The sequence below is a fragment of the Manacus candei genome, unplaced genomic scaffold (assembly GCF_025592945.1).
Source record: "Manacus candei isolate 608988 ecotype Guabito, Panama unplaced genomic scaffold, ASM2559294v1 h1tg000024l, whole genome shotgun sequence".
Taxonomy (NCBI): Eukaryota; Metazoa; Chordata; class Aves; order Passeriformes; family Pipridae; genus Manacus; species Manacus candei.
The window spans coordinates 1,420,823-1,438,933 of record NW_026138072.1 but is presented as its reverse complement, the minus strand read 5'-3'; the positions used below and the strand labels follow the sequence as shown (position 1 = coordinate 1,438,933).

The 18,111-nt window shown below is 37.8% G+C and overlaps 1 protein-coding gene across 3 annotated transcripts in view; it reads right to left on the bottom strand.

Annotated features, from left to right (window-relative positions):
• The window catches only part of RFX3 (regulatory factor X3), a 102,890-nt gene that overhangs the window by 45,744 nt on the left and 39,035 nt on the right, over nucleotides 1-18,111 (bottom strand). For all 3 annotated transcript variants that reach the window (XM_051788409.1, XM_051788411.1, XM_051788410.1), the window contains exons 2-3: nucleotides 8,007-8,131; nucleotides 2,078-2,175 (exon numbers count right to left, since the gene is read on the bottom strand). In XM_051788409.1, the coding sequence (XP_051644369.1) occupies nucleotides 2,078-2,175; nucleotides 8,007-8,123 (215 nt within the window). In that variant the 5' untranslated portion in view covers nucleotides 8,124-8,131. The remainder of the gene's footprint in view (nucleotides 1-2,077; nucleotides 2,176-8,006; nucleotides 8,132-18,111) is intronic.

Here is an 18,111-nt window from a genome sequence, read left to right as displayed (position 1 = left end):
AGCTCCCTTAAAGGGACTGGAAGGTCACAATAAAGTCTCTCAGCCTGTGTTCATAAGAGAGATGCTCCAGCCCGCTGGTCATCTTTGTGGCCTCCTCTGAACCTGCTGTAACAGCTCCAGGTCTTTCTTATCCCGAGGACTCCAGAACTGGACATAGCACTCCATGTGGGCAGAGTAGTACAGACATGCTGTAACATTTATTCCAGAGATGTCTGTACACTGAATTAATGTCTTCACCCTAACTATGGGTTGCAGACTTCTTATTCCATTGTTAAAGCAGTACTGTTACTTGATATATTATGGAAGTGTCCTATATCTGATTTTGAGTTAGAATTAAGATTTTGATTTAGCAGTCATAAAATATATCAAACATATAATCATAGGAAGACAACACAAAATCTGGAGTATAAAAGCATATGGGAAATGTGCTTCGCAATACATGTAATATAGATACATATTCTCCACCAATAAAAATACAATCTTTAGAATATTCCTAAAAGTATTGAACAACAAATTGACTGTCCACAGTTGCTGCTCACGACAACATGAGTAAAATCTTGTATAGGAGGTAAAGACAATCTAGATTAGGCTCACATGCTGAGGAGAGCTTTCTTCTCTTACATCCCACTGACTGATTTTGCAGGGATTCAGACCTAGAAACACCATAAAATAACAGAAACCTGAAGATTCATAAAAAGGAGTTAGTCTCTTTTTCCCTAGGACTGTAATCAGTAATGTAGTACGCTTCCTATAACTGCCAAAAGTGCCAATAGCACACAGAAGAATTTTAAAGTAATAAATGAAAAGAGAAGCTTGAAAAAGAGGTTATTTAACAATGCCCTCGTTTGGAGGCTAACAGCAAACTGTCATGGTTGCAATGAAGTTATGATGGCACTGAGCGCTGCTGTATGGGCCTGCTGGTTTTGGCTGGGGAACAATACTTTCTTCATAGTAGATAGTACCAATGATGTTTGTAGCACAAGTACAAAACACAACCCTGTACTATCTACTATGAAGAAAATTAATCTATCCCAGACAAAACCAGTACAACAACAGGGAAATCTTACACATATTTAAAATACATTGTTTAGAATTTACAAGTGAGAAGGAAATGGACAAGACAATACATGAAAAATTAATTCACTGAAATGAGCTAGTAGAAATGACCAAAGAATGCTGTCAGTGTTAACATCATAAGTCTCTGATCCAAATAATACTGCTCTTTCGGACCACTTTTGGATTACCATCAACAAATAAGTACACCTTCAGACACTAAAAAAACTTTCCAAACTGTACTTCTTTTAAAGCTAGTTACACAGCAAACATGAAAAATGAAAACTGAGGTAGAGAAGTTCCTTCCTAAGCAACACAATCCTACTCTGAAGTTTGAGCCAACCTGAAAACTGGTGCTGTTCCAAGTCAGAGATTAGACTAGATAACATCCAGAGGTCACATCAAATCTAGGTTATTTTCTTCTATCTTTCTAAGTTTGTGTATTAAAGAAGCTTGATGATAGAAAAGCATGTTCACGGCAGCAGGAAATGCACAACTGTGCAGAAAAGAGGTTGAAGAAGCACCTTCCTCTGCTTCTCCTCATTCCTTTGGGAAAAAATACTCATCTCATTTTATGAAACACAGGAATGAAATTACATTACTACTTTCTTTAGATAATAACTACCGCTATTGCACCTTTATATCATTTGCCACCAGGATTGCAGCCAGGAAGACACAAGGTCCTGCCTTCTGTCCTGAGGACAGAAGTTACTCAATACATCTTTTGGACAGAACTTACCGACGAACTAGACACTTTCACAAACAACACTATGCTGTACAGGTAATTTCAGATAAGTGCAACTAAAACAATCACAAGAATTCTATTTATACAAACCTTCTGCCTTGATAAAGACAGTGTGAATTCAGTTTTTCATCCAAAAAACTACTCTGACATTAGGAGAACTTTGATTGAATAATTTTTCTTTCCAACTCAATATACAGTAGTTGATAGAATCTGACTGGAAATATGTATTTAACTTCACATTTTAATAAACATTCAAATTCTGAACATTTGGCAACTTACATAGCTCCATTAGTGTAGACTGTGTCACTTCCCTCCACATACTGAACCTGGGTTGGGTAGACATGCTGTACCTGTTGCACAGTCTGCACTTGCTGTACCTGAAAACAAAAAAACCAGAAGTTTGGGATATCATAAAGAAGGACCAATGTTTCAGTGCACCTAATGGCTTCTAATCAATACGGGATATCTCTGCACTTGTAATTACTGAAGGTTTATCAAAGCACTATCAAAGAAAGTTACTGTTTCTGCATAATATTTGTGCTGTAAGTTTGGTAAATGGAGCCCTAACATTGAAGATGCACATTCATGGAGCATACATATCTTCGGTGCCAAAGACATAACTAATTGGAGAACATAAGGATTGAAATGAAGTGTAACTATGCTTGGCACCAAGCTGAAAAATCACATTTACTACAGAAGAAAGTATAATTTGGTCATATTTTTTCTTATTCCATTTCAGTCCTAAGTAACACAAGCCTTAAAATCCCAGCTCGAATGTGTTGCAGTAAGTTTAGAAATAAAAGTTCACATTAAGATGCTTTAGCTCTTGTTTAATGAGTTAAATTACAGTGATGCAAGTTTTTTTCCCAGTAGTGCTTTGACCCACTGTACAATTATGGACCAAACCCCCTAGTCTGAGTAACCCCTTTCCTGGAATATAATCAGCTATAACAAACTCCAACAAAACCTGGTTTTACATCAATGAGCTAAATGACAAGAGGCAGTAAGGCACGGATTATCTTCACATATATTGCTGGGGACAGTCACACATCAATTCCTTTGATTCATATATTATGTAGAAAAGCTTCAGGTTATGCAAATTTCCTCTCAGTTTTAATTTTTTGTCTTCTGCCACAGTAAAGATGAAGAATTCCATATTTTACAGCTGCCATCATTCAGAGAAGCCATATTTTGGTCCAAGAGCACTCCAGAATCTAAAATACGCAAAAGGACTTAAGAGATTTCACAGATTGACACAATTTTACCCATGGAATCAAATAGAGAAAATGACAATACACTTATTTAGTAAACTGATGTAACGTTAAGTGACTGTAATTTTTCTTGGATTTATTGTTATAAGGCAACTTCAGCCTAATCCAGTTGGTTCTAAGGACTGCAAGCACCATAACCTCAGATCAGTCTTGGTTTCATGCATTTGATAAAACCTCCAAGAGCTCTTTGAGAATATCCTAGTCTAACACCTTCCCCTCTAGTGTTTTTTAAAAAGTTCTGTAAATAAGCATATGTTTTGTATCTTTTTATAATATTGACACTGACTGAAAGGAAATACTAGATTTTTACAGAAACCTTCCCTTAGGTTGACATTAAAACCCAAATTCTGAAACAAGAAAAAACAGTCGAAGTTTTGAATGCATATTAGCATGATGGAAAATCAGATGTTTCTGTCCATTAACAGCAATGAGACAGAACCTGCATACTGATAAAATGGAATTCTACATAATGTACAAACACAGCACTAAAACACAGAGGTCACATTCCCCTTCTATACAAGGTATTATATTTTCCCATTATTCTTGGACGCAAGCTGCTGCCATTTCAAAAACGTCAGATTGAGCACAGTGCAAGACCTTTACCACAGAACTGAAATGATATTGCAGGGATGAAGTGTACAGAGTGCATCAAAGCTCAGTGCCCATTGGACAGGAAGCTGAAAAATTCCAAAATGTGTTTATCTTCTGATTTGGAATAACAACAATAAAAATATAATTTACCATAAAACAAAATATCAAAACTTGTTAAAATTACAATTTTCATTGCTTCATTTCAAATTTTTGACCAATTTTTATATAAATCAAAATAAATTATATTCTTAATTATACTACCTCACAGGGATAAATTAAGTTATATTTTATCTATAAAAAAAGTTATATTTTATCTATGAAAGTCTGTCATACTGAAATGCAGAAATTACACTGAAGTATAAAACAAAATATAAGAGCGAACTTTGACTTCCAAGAAAAAGTGCTTATGTACTAAGCAAAGAGTAGAACAATAGGGCAAAATATATATATACGGATTTTTAAATTACATTTTAAAAAGTACATAAAATTATCTACCGTGTCTACACAAACAGCTTGGTTGTTCAACATTTTCTGTCCTTGGAGGTAAAAATAGTTTTCGTCCTTCATTATTATGAATTACTTTTGGCAAGTAACATACAAATACAACGTTCTGCAGCATTCTAAGCACATTCATATTTATATCAGGCTAATGTCAGTTCATGATTATGTTTTTCATATGCTAAACATGATTTTGCATTAAGAGTAATTTTGATTATCAGAAGTCTGCATCTTAGTTAGTGATACAATGCTTTGAGAATGCGATAGTCACTGTGTATGTGACAAGGAAGAAACGCTTTGCCCAACTTCTAATGCATGGATACTTTTATAAAATAGCTTATATGACTATTTTTAGTTTTATTTCTCCTGTCCTTTCACACTGCATGACATAAAATACAAAGTGAGTTTAATTTTGAATCCTTAAAAGCTTACTGCACTATGCTGAAGAGTGCCTGTTGCAAAAGCAATGATGCATTAATGAAAAATCCCTGTATTTGAGGAAACAAGACGAAGAAAATTCCTCAGGCTATTTAAACAGAATTTAATTACACTCCCACATTTTTGGTCTTACGGTTGTTGCTTTTTGCTTACCACTCCTCTCTATCTCATCTCAGGAATGACTGCTGCTGTGTTGTATGAAACCAGCTGCCACTAATGCCACTTTTGAAAGAGGAAGAATCTAGGTTTTCATTAATGGTACCTCCTTTGTTCCTATTTTTGGAGCATCACAGCAGACTTCTACAAGCTCCGTATTCATACCAGCTATATGGAAATTAGGGATTTGTTTTAGCTGAAAATATTACAAGTTACTCTTGTGCTGTTTCCTCAAAAGACAGGATGCTTCAATATAAACACAGCTGAAGAGTAAAGGCTCTTAGTCCACCCTTCCACTTTTTCAGCTTGCTCTTCTTCAGGGTAAAAATCTTTCATTTTGAAAAAGATACGTATTTTGTGTGCATAAAAGAAACACCGATGCCATGAAAACAACCCCAAATTAATGCATTTAGGAGATGTCATTTAAACACAGTCTACATACAGGAATAGAAACATGGGAAAAAAAGACCTCCCTAGGAAAAACGAAATGTTATACACTGCTTTAATATCAACTAAAAGCAAATTCATCTAAAATCGCATTATTCACTAGAAAGTACTAGTAAATTACTGCAAATGATAATACAGGTTTCAGCTTACACCAAATGTTGCATATACACACTCATGTTACAGTATCCTTTAACAAAACCCTAGAAGTGTCTTACTGCTTTTAGCAATTTATATTCACAACATAATATAGTCCAAATGTGAATATTCCCACATAATTTGGATACAGCTCATATTATTAACCATGTCCCTTATAAACCGTAGAAAAAACAAAACCACATCTTACAGACTGTGCATCTAAAACCTTCTCTCCAGCTTTCAACATTAAATGTGCAGAAATAATAAGCCCTCCCTGTGCCATCAAAAGAATGGCTTTATTAAAATAGCACTCTTTCTCCACATTTTCTTAAGAGAAACTGGCCCATTCCTACCAAATGTACATGGAGACAGTATTAACTTTAGGCAAATGCAACCTATACACAGATAATTCCTCAAGACAAATCACACCTGCAACCCTACAATTGAAATTATCTATCACATCTACATTCTTTATCACATTTCCTGCTGGTATACCATATTCACATTTTCACTCTTTTTTTTCTCCTTACTACTCATTTTCTTCCATAATCAGGATTGGATCTCTCTATACAAATCTCCCAAACATATGTTTTAATCATTGCAATACTGTCTGCACTGGATTTCCAAACATTCTTGTTGTATCTTCAAACCCTGACTCTTTAGCTTTCCTTTCTCAAACATCATGCTAATGACACAGTCAGCATTAAAAGTCAACCAGATAGATATAATTCAATATCCCCACAGGAAAAAATATTCCAATATAATGATGGTGTATTCAATGCAAGGGAACACCCAGAAGTAGCAGTACTAAAGGAGATGTATGTAAAGTTTATCAAGGGACAGCTTTACATACTCAGGTAGTACAACAAAAAATTCTGTTTGCTGTTCTTATTAAGATATAATCAAAGAAGGAAAAATCCAATCTGCTCCTGGGCTTCTATGCTTTGACATGAGCGTTACATTATTAAGGGACAACTGGAATAACTTCAGGAAAAATGTAGACAATTGGTGACAAAGATTAACGCATTATTTATGCGGGAAAATATGTTAAGGAAAGTTCCCAGGCTGACCATTCACAAGACTCTCTGGCAGTCACACGCCCAATGCCAAAGACTTTAACTCTTGGGCCTGAGGCCCCCTCACAGTGGGCATCTCCAGTCAGCAAATAAGGATCCCATTCTATCATAAAAGTTTTCAAAAAAGTAGAAACTTTGCACAAGCAAATTTAACAAATCAAAGTCCTGCTCATTTTTTAACTTGTCCTTAGAGTTCAATCAAGACAATTATTAGAACTGCAACACTATAAAGTATCCTATATGCCACGAACTGGCTACCCGTCTTCCATCTCTCACATTGATCAGTACTTCACAAGTTCAGTATGTAATATTAGACCGTTGTATGTAAATCTTATATGCTGAAAACAAGCAACCACGTAGCACTACCAAATTGCCATCTTGTATCTGAAAGGCTGAATAAGAGCAAGTCATATAAATTACATCTATTAAACATCTGTTATCATGTAGATATCATATGATAGCAACTGTTATCATTTAGAAAATAAAAAACAAACAAATCATGTAGATTGTATTTCACAAAGAAAAAAGTCTTGCACTACACAAACCCTACAAAAGGGTTACAGATAAAATCTTCTACAAAGGCTAGCTAAGTTCATACTATAGTAATGGAACTAGGAGGCATTAGAAACTGAGTCTGTGCATCAGGAAAAAAATATTAGTGAAATGTTTGAGACTCTGGAACACATACCTGAAAATGCACTGGAAATTGAGAACTCAGAAAATGCTGAAGAATTTGATTTAGAGAAAAGCGTTCCACTGGCACAGAAACAAATGCCAATATTTAATAATTTATGTCTAGTTCTTATTTTGTTGATTTTGAAACTGTAAAGTTAATTTTTGATGAAAAACAACAACAGATGTCATCTAGAGTACCCATCACACGGACAGCTAATTTCTGTGTATTCTGGAAAAGTCTTGGACAGCCATAATGGCTATCACACTTAGTGCCCATTTTGTACCTCCATACTTTTCCTTTTTAGTTCCCCATTTTCTTCTGCCACCACTTCTTCCAAAGCTCATGGGTGCTCCATAGGAGTGACTATTTCATGTAATAGAAGAGTGCACTGTGCTGGTTGCTACAAAAGCATTCTTCCTTCCCTGGCAAATGCACATTATGAATTACTGTTTATCCTACCACCAATACTTTCATGACATCGTGCATAGATCTGTGGGGAGTCAAGCCTAGAGATGCAAAGGACAATGCTTTCCATTTTTACATTTGTATTGCACTTTCTTGGAAATCCAAATGGATGGAGAAATGATACAGTCAATAATATAAGACACATATCTATTATTTAATGAAAAAAATGTAAATATTCAGTAACATACAGTACATTTCTATGAGCTACTGCATGAAGTCCATAACGAACTACAGTTAGAATTACTACTAGAGCTTGTCAGGGGCTCTAGTAGAACAGATCCTGAAAACAGCTTGCCTTTCTCCAGCTATTTTAATTCCAAAAAAAAAAAATCAATAAAAGCAGAACAAGAGTTCATTTAGCAGTCTTGTACAAAACCAAGTTCTTCACTACATTGTAAAGAACTATCATTCTGAATTTTTGTTTTTTAATTTTCCCAAAACTAACAGCCACGTACCTGTTGCTGAACTGGTACTTGCTGTACTACCTGTGTGGGCACTGCTGCCTGGCCAGCCACAGATGTCTGTAAAGTCACAGTCGAACTTGTATCCGCCCCAGTCTCTGATGTCTGCATTGTGATCTCTGAATAAAATTAAGACAAAAAATTAAAACGTTAGTACACTGATGTTTTTATTTTGTCACTTATACTAGCACACTAATTTGTCCCTTATCTCTTCTTAGATTTTAAAATTATCTAACACCAATCCTGGTATCAGTCAAAATTTTTTCAACCTACTAGCATATGAGTTAGTATAAATGGGTTTTTATATTATTTTTATCTTACATTCAAAATACCTTTTGTTTAAATATGAAGAAACATATATCTGAGTTTTGTCACTTTAGGAATAACTCAGAAAAATCAGCAGCAAATCTTCTCTCAGCTTGAAAATAATTGGTCATCATTCAAAACCATTTTTAATCTGGTTTACTGAATTACACTAAAATCTCTATAGATTCACATTCAAAGCCAAACTTCCAGGAGGCCACAGAATGAAGGGGTCTAATTCAGAAAGCCAACTCTGAAAAGCATTTAATAAGTCTTAGAGAAAAAGGAACTTAAATAACCTTCAGTGGAAAGCATTAAAGCAACCATTATTTAAAATATGAGAAGAAACTTTTTGACACTAATATCATAGAGAAATACATACACAGTGGACAAGGGCCTATGATCATGGCCCTGACATTTAAAAGGAATAATGGAAATTTGGGTAGAACACAGAAATGGCTCAAGAATCAAGGAAAATGCCTGATAAAGAAAACTTATCAGAAAGACAACCAAGGATGACATGCTCTCATAGGAAATACAGACTGGGAGCTGCAGATTCCTGAATTTTGCACAGCACGAATGACAATACAATTGACTGGTGACAAGCCAAAATGAATTTTAAATTGTGAATCAGCCTTTTTCCCCCCCTTTTTTAATATTTCTCTTAAGTAGTGGATGATTAACTAGTGAAAATAATAACCAGATGAGGCAGGTTCTTGTTCACCTGGTACCTTCAAAACAGAAGACTGTACACGTCTGTGAAGAATCACAGTGAGCAAACACAACTACTAATCTGTAAGCCAAATGTTCTGTGATATAAAATTTTACTGCCCTTAATCTCTATTAATCTATATTAGCTACAAAAATTACTACCATTATCATGCATAATAAAAGAGATTTATATGCAAAAAAAAATCTATAAATATTTAGAATGACCTATGCGAGTGATTTTTTTTTTTTTTTAGTTTAACACATGAGACCCATATGGCTGACAGGGAAGAGATCAGACTTCAATCCCTATCACCACCACCAAATAACAACCTCCCCCCAAAAATCCTACAATATTTTTTTGAGACAAAATCATGATAAAAAATTCAGGGACATACCATTATATAGTAGGAGAAATTAATTACTGTGCCAAAACATTTTCTATCTTCTCCTTGCTTGACAACAAACCTGGATGTCAACAGCAGACTCTCTTTTCAGAGCTAGGTTCCACAGCAGTTTAAACTGATTCAAGGCTGGGTTTCTGCACTTCCTTCCTCCAACTACCTCTAATTCACTTTGCATTGAAATGTATCCAGTGCAAAGAAGGAAACAGGTATATAACTATGGGATAGGGTCAGGGGGATAGGGTCAGGACCTTGCCAACTGGGACCATTCTTGGTTTAAATTCCAGGTTTGGTCTGTGGCACCTGACAGATTTAACTGCTTCTTCTGAAGTATTCGGAAAGACTGATAAATTCTTGATCAAACCTTTTTCAGATTAATCAACAGATTGTCAGAGTCTCATGTCAACTAAACCCTACATTTTTAAGCAGTGGCTGCACTTCAGGACCCACCACACCTGTCAAAAATAAGGATACAAAAGTAAAAGAAAAGAACTTCATAGAAAACATTTACATGTTAAAGATTATAACAATTAAAATGGATGCCCACAGGATAAATATGTCCACAGGAGAAGTCGGAAGCCTCCATGCTACTGGAAGGCTACAACCTAGTTGCCATTACTGAAAGTTGGTGAGATGACCCCCATGACTCGAGTGCAGCCATCAATGGCTACAGGCTGTTCAGAAAGGACAGGTCAGAGAGGAGGGGTGGGTGTATTGGGTTTGTGTGGCAAGGTTTAGGGTGCAGGTGATTGGGACTATACAGATGGTTTCTCTGAGAAGCTGTCAGAAGCTTTCCCTATGTCTGATCCAGTCGGATCCAAGATGGAATCACTGCTAACCAAGGCTAAGCCCATCAGTGACAGTGGTAGTGCCTCTAGGATAACATATTTAAGAAGGGAAAAAACAAGTTATTGGGCAGAAGCAAATTGCAGTCACAGAAGAAAGGAGGGAGAATATGTGAGAAAAACAGCCCTGCAGACACATCAGTGGAGAAGGAGGCACAGAAGCTGCCCCAGGTGCCCAAGCAGAGATTCCCTGGAAGCCCATGGTGAAGACCACAGTGAGGCAAGATGTCCCCCTGCAGCCCATGGAGGTCCGCAGAGGCGCATATATCCACCTGCAGCCTGTGGAGGACCTCACAGCAGAGCAGGTGGATGCCTAAGGGAGGCTGTGACCCCATGGGAAGCCCTGGAGCAGGGTTCTGGTAGGACCTGTCAGACCCACGGAGACAGGAATCCATGCAAAAAGCAGATTTGTTGACAGGACTTGTAATCCTGAGGGGTCACATGCTGGAGCATTCTGAAGTTTCTGAAGGACAGCACATCACTGAAGGGCCCCACACTGGAGCAGTTTGTGGAAGAACTGTAGCCTATGGGAAGGACTCATGGACAAATTAATGAAGACTGTCTCTTGCAGGAGGGAGGGACTCCACAATGGAGTAGGGGAAGAGTGTGAGGAGTTGTCCCCCTGAGAAGGAACAGCAGCAGGAACAATGTGTAATGAACTGATGTTAATCCCCATTCTTAATACCCTTGCATCACTGGAGGGGAGGAAGTAGAGAATCAGGAATAAAGTACAGGGTGAGGGAAAGGTATTTTTAAGATCCTGGTTTACTTCTCAATACCCTACCCTGATTTGATTGGCAATAAATCAAATAATTTTCCTTGAGTCCATTTTGCCTCTGATGGTAACTGGTGAGCCATCTTTCCCTGTTCTTCTCAATGAGCTTTTGGTTATATTCTCTCCTTTGTCCAGCTGAGGAGGGGAGTGATAGAGCCGCTTTGGTGGGCACCTGGCATCCAACCAAGGACTGCTTCCATTATTCTGGTCTAAGTCTCTATCCTAAATGCAAAACTTTATTATAGCTCAGTACACAGTACACAATATGTTGACAGTCAACCTTAAATATTTTCCTATTCACTGGAAGTCTTTCTAGCACCATGTTAGTGACGCAGTCACCATAATTCTTTTACATCACAGCAATACTGAGAAGCTACAAGAACACATTTTTATAATTGTGCTGGTTTTCTTCACAGTGGCTGGTATGGCATGTTTTGGATTTCTGCTTAACAGAGGGTTGATAATACAAAGATATTTTTGTTATTGCTGAGCAGTGCTTGCACAGAGCCAAGGCCTTTTCTGCTTTCCATGCTGCCACACCAGCAAGGAAGCTGGGGGTGCATGGGAGGGTGGGAGGAGACATAGCCTGGACAGGTGACCCCAACTGACCAAAGGGATATTCCATAACGTATGGAATTGTGCTCAGTACATAAAGAGAGGGGAAGAGGGAGGAAGGGGGCATATTTGGAGCGATGGCATTTTTCCTCCCAAGTCACCATTACACAGGATGGAGCCCTGCCCTTCTGGAGATGGCTCAACACCTTCCTGCCCATGGGAAGCAGTGAATTAATTCCTTGTTTTGCTTTGCTTGTGTGTGCTGCTTTTGCTGTCCCTATTAAATTGTCTTTATCTCAACCCATGAGTTTTCTGGCTTTTAGCCTTCCAATTCTCTCCCCAGTCCTACCAGTGGAGGAGTGAGCAAGCTGCTGTCTGGAGCTTGGTTGCAGGCTGGGGTGAAGACATGACAATAAATGCAGTGTCTCCATTTTTTCACTGACACTACACATAAGTAAAAGAACTGCACATTGCAAGCAGAAAAGACGTCATCCTTGCCTAATTGGGCCGTCAGGTGTATCACAAGAAACAGATGAATGTTTGACAAGGTCCTTTTTATTCTGTCTAATTAAGCAGTTGGACACACCCGTCTGTTAATGGTATTGCTTTGTACTTGTTGCATGATGTGAATGTAAGCTAAACAGGCACCTTCTGAAAGACGACTAATTAACCCCTCCAAGTGGGAAAAAGATACTGTCGGGACCCAGCTGCTGAATGCAACAAGAACAGTATTTCGTCACTCTAATGGGCAGAATTTAGGCAAAGCTACTATGCTGAAAATTACTTCTTTTCTGTATATTCTGTGCAGTTTCACATTGTCTGTTAAATTCCCTAAAGATTCTTTAAGATACCAAAATTCTCAGTTTGAATACTTCTGCTTTCTAGACTTGAAATATCAAGACAGAATGGTTTAAGAGTCTAACCTGCTCTATTCTTATCAAATGAGATTTTATAATAAAATATGTCAGATAACTGTTCATTTTATTCCTGGACTACTTCACATTGAACTAATTTACTTTTTCAAGCTACCAGAGTTTGCAAAGTTTTGTTCAGCCACATATGCTTTATTGTCTAGATCAAATAATGTAGCAGGCTTTAATTCAATGCAGAAAATGAAAGCCTGTAATTTACTTTCAAGTGCAGCAGGAAATTTCTTTTTTCTCCTCTAGAAGGCTAAACAAAACATCACAGAAGGTAAACTGAACTAGATCTCATAATCACATGCAGTAATGGCAGGCTTTTAATAGCTGGAATAAAAGGCTAATCTTAAGATCTTATCTATTAATAATGATGAATAGCCAATATACTAATTAAGAATTTGTGGCAACATAATATGTTTCACAATAAAGGAAAACTTCTCAGAACATTAAGTTTCAAAAAGTAATACAAAATTATTGGTTCCGGAACAATAGTATAAATAGAAATAATTTTCAATAATACACTAGCTTTACATAAGCATTCCTATTTTTGTACAAACAAAAATGTTATGAATAATTGCCTTCAAACAAGCTATGTTATGAATTTGAAGGAACCATTTCTGTGAGTTAACCACAGAGTGGAAGAGGGGTTATACATGCTATTCATGGGGGAAAAACAGAACATTACAAATAGTTTCTAGATACTAATGTATTTTCATGGTAGAACACCAGCTTCTTACTAAGCATTATTTGATTGATTGTTGTCTCCCAAGGGAATGCCAAAGTAGGCAGGCGGACTCTGCCTGATACGAGAATCACTTGCTAAATATTTCTGTTAGCAACATGAATTTCATTAGTCTTTTTCCAGATTTTCATAGATCTATGGGAGGAATAATAGTTAACTGAATGGCACAGAAAGAAGTTTAGAAGCTAATTCTCTGGATTCACCTATACTGCCCATAGTAAAACCCTATAATAGCAGAATAACACACAGAAGGGTGAAGTACAGAGAGATACACACTGGAATTGACCTGTGCAATCAGAAACTTCTGGTAACTGCTTCCAAGAAAGTTCGTAAGATCAAAAAGAAATGTCTTGACAGTTTATTAAGTATGTAAGAACAGTACTGGTCAACAACAGTCATAATGAAATTCCGTATTTCCAGCATATCACAGACAGCACATGGATGCTTAGGCTGAATGACTACTTCACAACTCTCTCACTTTGGTCTACCTACTAATTTTCCCTGCAAAAACCTAAAAATTGTATTTATTCTTGGTGGACAATATATCAGTATTACACAGCAGCCCTACACAGCAATACATATCAGCAAAAAGATTACATTCAAAAACAGACCAAAACTTCTCAAGAGTTTTTGTTGTAACAAAACTAGCATGTACAACTGTTAAAAGAAACAAAATTAATAAACCATCAATTACATTTATGCTGTTCTAAAGCATTACTCTGTCCACTGGAGATTCTGTGAATGAAGAGTCCAGGTGATGTTTTCCTTCCCCCTGGAGGGCACTGATACCGCATGTCAACAGTGGTTGTGGAACTGGCACTGGCAACAGTTTGGTTTGTATGACTTTAAGACTTTCTTTGAGGGTAACAACTGATTAGGAGACATGGGATCTGTGAGACACTGGATTACTATATTAATTATTGGCTCAGACCAACTCAAGTGTGTGTGGACGGGGAAGGGACGGGTTGAATTTCAGGAATGTGAGGCGACGCCCTCTTTCCTACACTCCAGCCCCTGCAAGCTTCCTCAGGCAGCCCCGGAGCAGCTGTCAGTCAAAAGCAGGATGGGAGCACTCCCCCAACAACAACAACTTGTCTCCTGAAACAAGCCTCAGAACGGATAGAGCCTCAAAATGGATAACACAACGGGAGCACTGCCCCTTACTCTGACCCAGAGCTCCAGAGTGGCCCCTGGGCTGGAAGTCCTGCCTGGGGGCGGAGATGTGGCCACAGGGGGGGCCAAAGCAAATAAAAGCAGCAACATGTGCTGGCCATGCTGTTTGAACCCTCCATCTTCTGAACTGCTGTAGCTGGATCTATGCTGGATTTGAGGTGGTAGCTATAATTCTCTTTTTCTCTCTCTTTCTTTACTTCTTCTTCTCCTAATCTCCTTTCTTGATATTTTGGGTAACTTAGTGCCAGACGGGTTGGATTTTGCTAAGTTGTATGGGTTGTTTTCTTATTTTCAAAAGTTTACCAGTAAAAGTTGCTACTGAGAATACATGTCCTGCTTTTCTCCTTTGCACACTCTCTTAAGGTTTTAAAAGAACTGAAGGCTCCTCTAATAAATTTGGTGGGTGAATTTTTGGCACCTTGTATATTTTTAAAGTAAGACCCCTTTGGTGGGCTTGTAGCTTGGGTACTGGGGTCTTACATTTTCTGGCGTAGTTAGCAGGTATTTTTGCCAGGAGGATGGCTGACCAGATAAAAAGGGAGTTGAACAAGGAATGATATGGGAAGGGAGTTACCAGCAGCCCTGTGAAGGAGTGGTGAGAAGTTTTAATAAGCAATGGGTCTGGGGTGAGATGAATGAAAGGCAACACATAATAAAAAAATGGGGCTTAAGCAGGGTCACCTCAAGCCTTTGCATGCGCACAAGGGAGTGGCTACAAGGCATCTTTATGAAGAAACCACACAGACCTTCTTTTGGAAATTAGTATGCTGAAGTGCCTCTCTGAAGAACTTCTACACCAAAGGGTGTACAACGGCCGCTATGAGTAGGGGTGGGGAAGTTAAAAAAAAAACAAACAACAACAAACCAACAAAAAACCTGAGAGAATGGTACAAGTAGAGGGAGACACATAGGTTTCACCTACTAACAACTTCACCACACTGTGTTCATGTTACCATCAATACCATTTGCCAAACTAGAATTTATAACCACTGTATAGTAAGGAGGGCTCTTAAAGATAAAAACTGATGAAAGCTCTTGAAGGGCTTTAAGTATAGCTATTTAGAGCTTTCAGGAAACTGAAAGCAGTCCAATATTAAAATATCTTTAAATTTAGGAACATCTACAGAACAAAAATAAAATACATCATGTTCCTGTCCTGCTACATGATATTAAAGAACAACAGATCTAATGTAAAATTATGCATCTAAGGGAAAAAGAGACCTTTTCCTTTGTTTTGAACTATATTAAAGTTTTCTTCAAAGTCCATACATTGCAAAATTATCAGATTCCAAATGGTTAAAGTTTGTCATGTTAGGGATACATAAATCTCAATACTTAACTTCTTGAGAAGTTGAAGCAGTTCAAAACATTGGAAATGGTGTTAAAGGCTCACACATAATTTCCATGATTTTCATGTAGACAGCATTGATATCGATATATAATCCTAATCCAAACAACATTTAACTGAAGTATCTAGTGTATGTACTGCAGTAACTGGCTAACTACGTGATGACATCCTGAGTACACAACATCTCTTAAGTAGGTGAAATACTATATTCCATTTTTACTGGAAGAAGTGCATTACAGTGCAATGAAAATTTTACATTCTTAAAAAAAATGTTTTTGTAGTAGCACCCAACAAAACTAAGTTTATGCTAGAAAATTTTACTAATATGTTTATGTCAAATAAAACCGTTTAAAGAAAAAAAGTATTACATCTTCTGAAGGTATTACACCAGTTTTTGGATACTTACTCCCTACAGCTCCTATACGATGCTTTTCTCCTGCCTAAGATACAGAATACTGATCTTTGAGAATCTTAAGTGAAAAATACTGTTGACACACTGTAAGTTATTTGGAGAAGTGTGTTCTAAACATATCAGGTTTCAGTTCTGAAAAACAGAAACGATGTTCAATTATCACAGAATCACAGATTCATTAATGTTGGAGAAGACAACCAAGATCACTTCCAGCCTTTGATTGAAGACCACCATGCCCACTTAACCATAACTCAAAGTGCCACATCTGCTTGGTTTTTGAACACTTCCAGAGACGGTGACTCCAACACTTCCCTAGGCACCCTGTCCTAATGCTTAACCATTCTTTCAGTCAAGTAATTTTTCCTAATATCCAGCTTGAACACCTCTTGGTACAACTTGAGGCAATTTCCCCTTGTCCTGTTGTTTTAGTTGCCTGGGAGAAGAGGCCAATCTCCATCTCACCACAACCTCCTTTCAGGTAGTTGCAGAGAGCAATAAGGTCACCCTTCAGCTTCCTTTTCTCCAGGCTAAACAACCTCAGCTCCCTCAGCTGCTCCACATAAGATTTGTGCTTAAGACCCTTCACCAGCTCCATTGCCTTTGGACAGGACGTGCTCCAGCACCTCCATGTCTTTCTTGGAGTGAGGGGCCCAACATTGAACACAGGATTCACTCACCAGTGCTGAGTATAGAGGGACAGTCACTTCCTAATCCTGTTAGCCACGCTACTGCTGATACAGGCGAGGATGCCACTGGCCTTCTTGGCTAAATATGAAATCCATTCAGTTACTGAATACAGAAGTTCCAGCTGTTTTCATCTATGTTAGTAACGAGGAAGGAGATTTCAACAAGAATAACTCTGACACTAGTAAAGAAATATATTGGCTTTAAACAAGCAAGCTAAGACAAATCCTTTCTCTGTTGACTTGGGAAACATGCAAATAGGCTTATAGCTGGGTATCTGCAGGCTTACCACAGGAATAACTATATGTAATCTACTTAAACAATGAAGGGAGCGGATATAATCTCACCAGTTTCTCCCATTCCTGTCTTGCTCAACCTGCAATGTTATTTTGTAGGAGAAGGATGTGTATCATGCACATCAGGGGATGAGTTAGTGACTATTCTACTCTGCTAGTGATGGGGGCACTGGCTATGTCTTTCCTCAGAGCTTTTCTTCCATGTGAAGGTCTGTTTGTGACACGTAACATTTTATTCTTGCTCTGAGACATAAAACTGCTTGCCTTAAAACAGAAAAATGAAATAAATTCTTGTTCACCTTATACCCAGACACCTAGAAAGAATGAATTAGAATTTAAAGCACAATATTTTATCATACTGGCTTGCGTGGCAGAGTTTGCAACTATTTGAAGGAAACAGATGACTGGAAAGATGTCTGCAAATAGGTATTATCCCTCTAAAAAAAACCAGAAAACCAACACCTATGAGATTGCCTTTGGTCAAGACTGGTCTTCGCCCACAGAGAAGTGTTTAAATGCCAGTGACACCAAGAGGACCCTGAGAAAAGATGGAAAATGCCATTTCATTACAGTTTTCTGCATCAAAGAGCCCACAAGCCCGGTCATCTTGATCTCAGAGACCAAGAACCATCAAAGATTATGGCCAGTAGAGCCAACAATAGTCATCAGACTTAGGGTACTGGAAGCCTATGGCTTAAATTAATGTAGTTGCTTAATTTTTTCTTCTTAGCTTGTAACAGACCAATCGACTAGTAGTAGAGGATAAATAAGTGCTTCCCAGAAATGTGGAGATTTGACCAGTGTCTCTCAGAATATTCCCATTACAGCAGTCCCCAATTATCCAGTCATAATAGCTGCAACAATTCACACCATAGCTGCACCTGGGAATCTGCTTGGTATGGTGTCAATTCACTTGAAATGGAGAGGAAAGCAC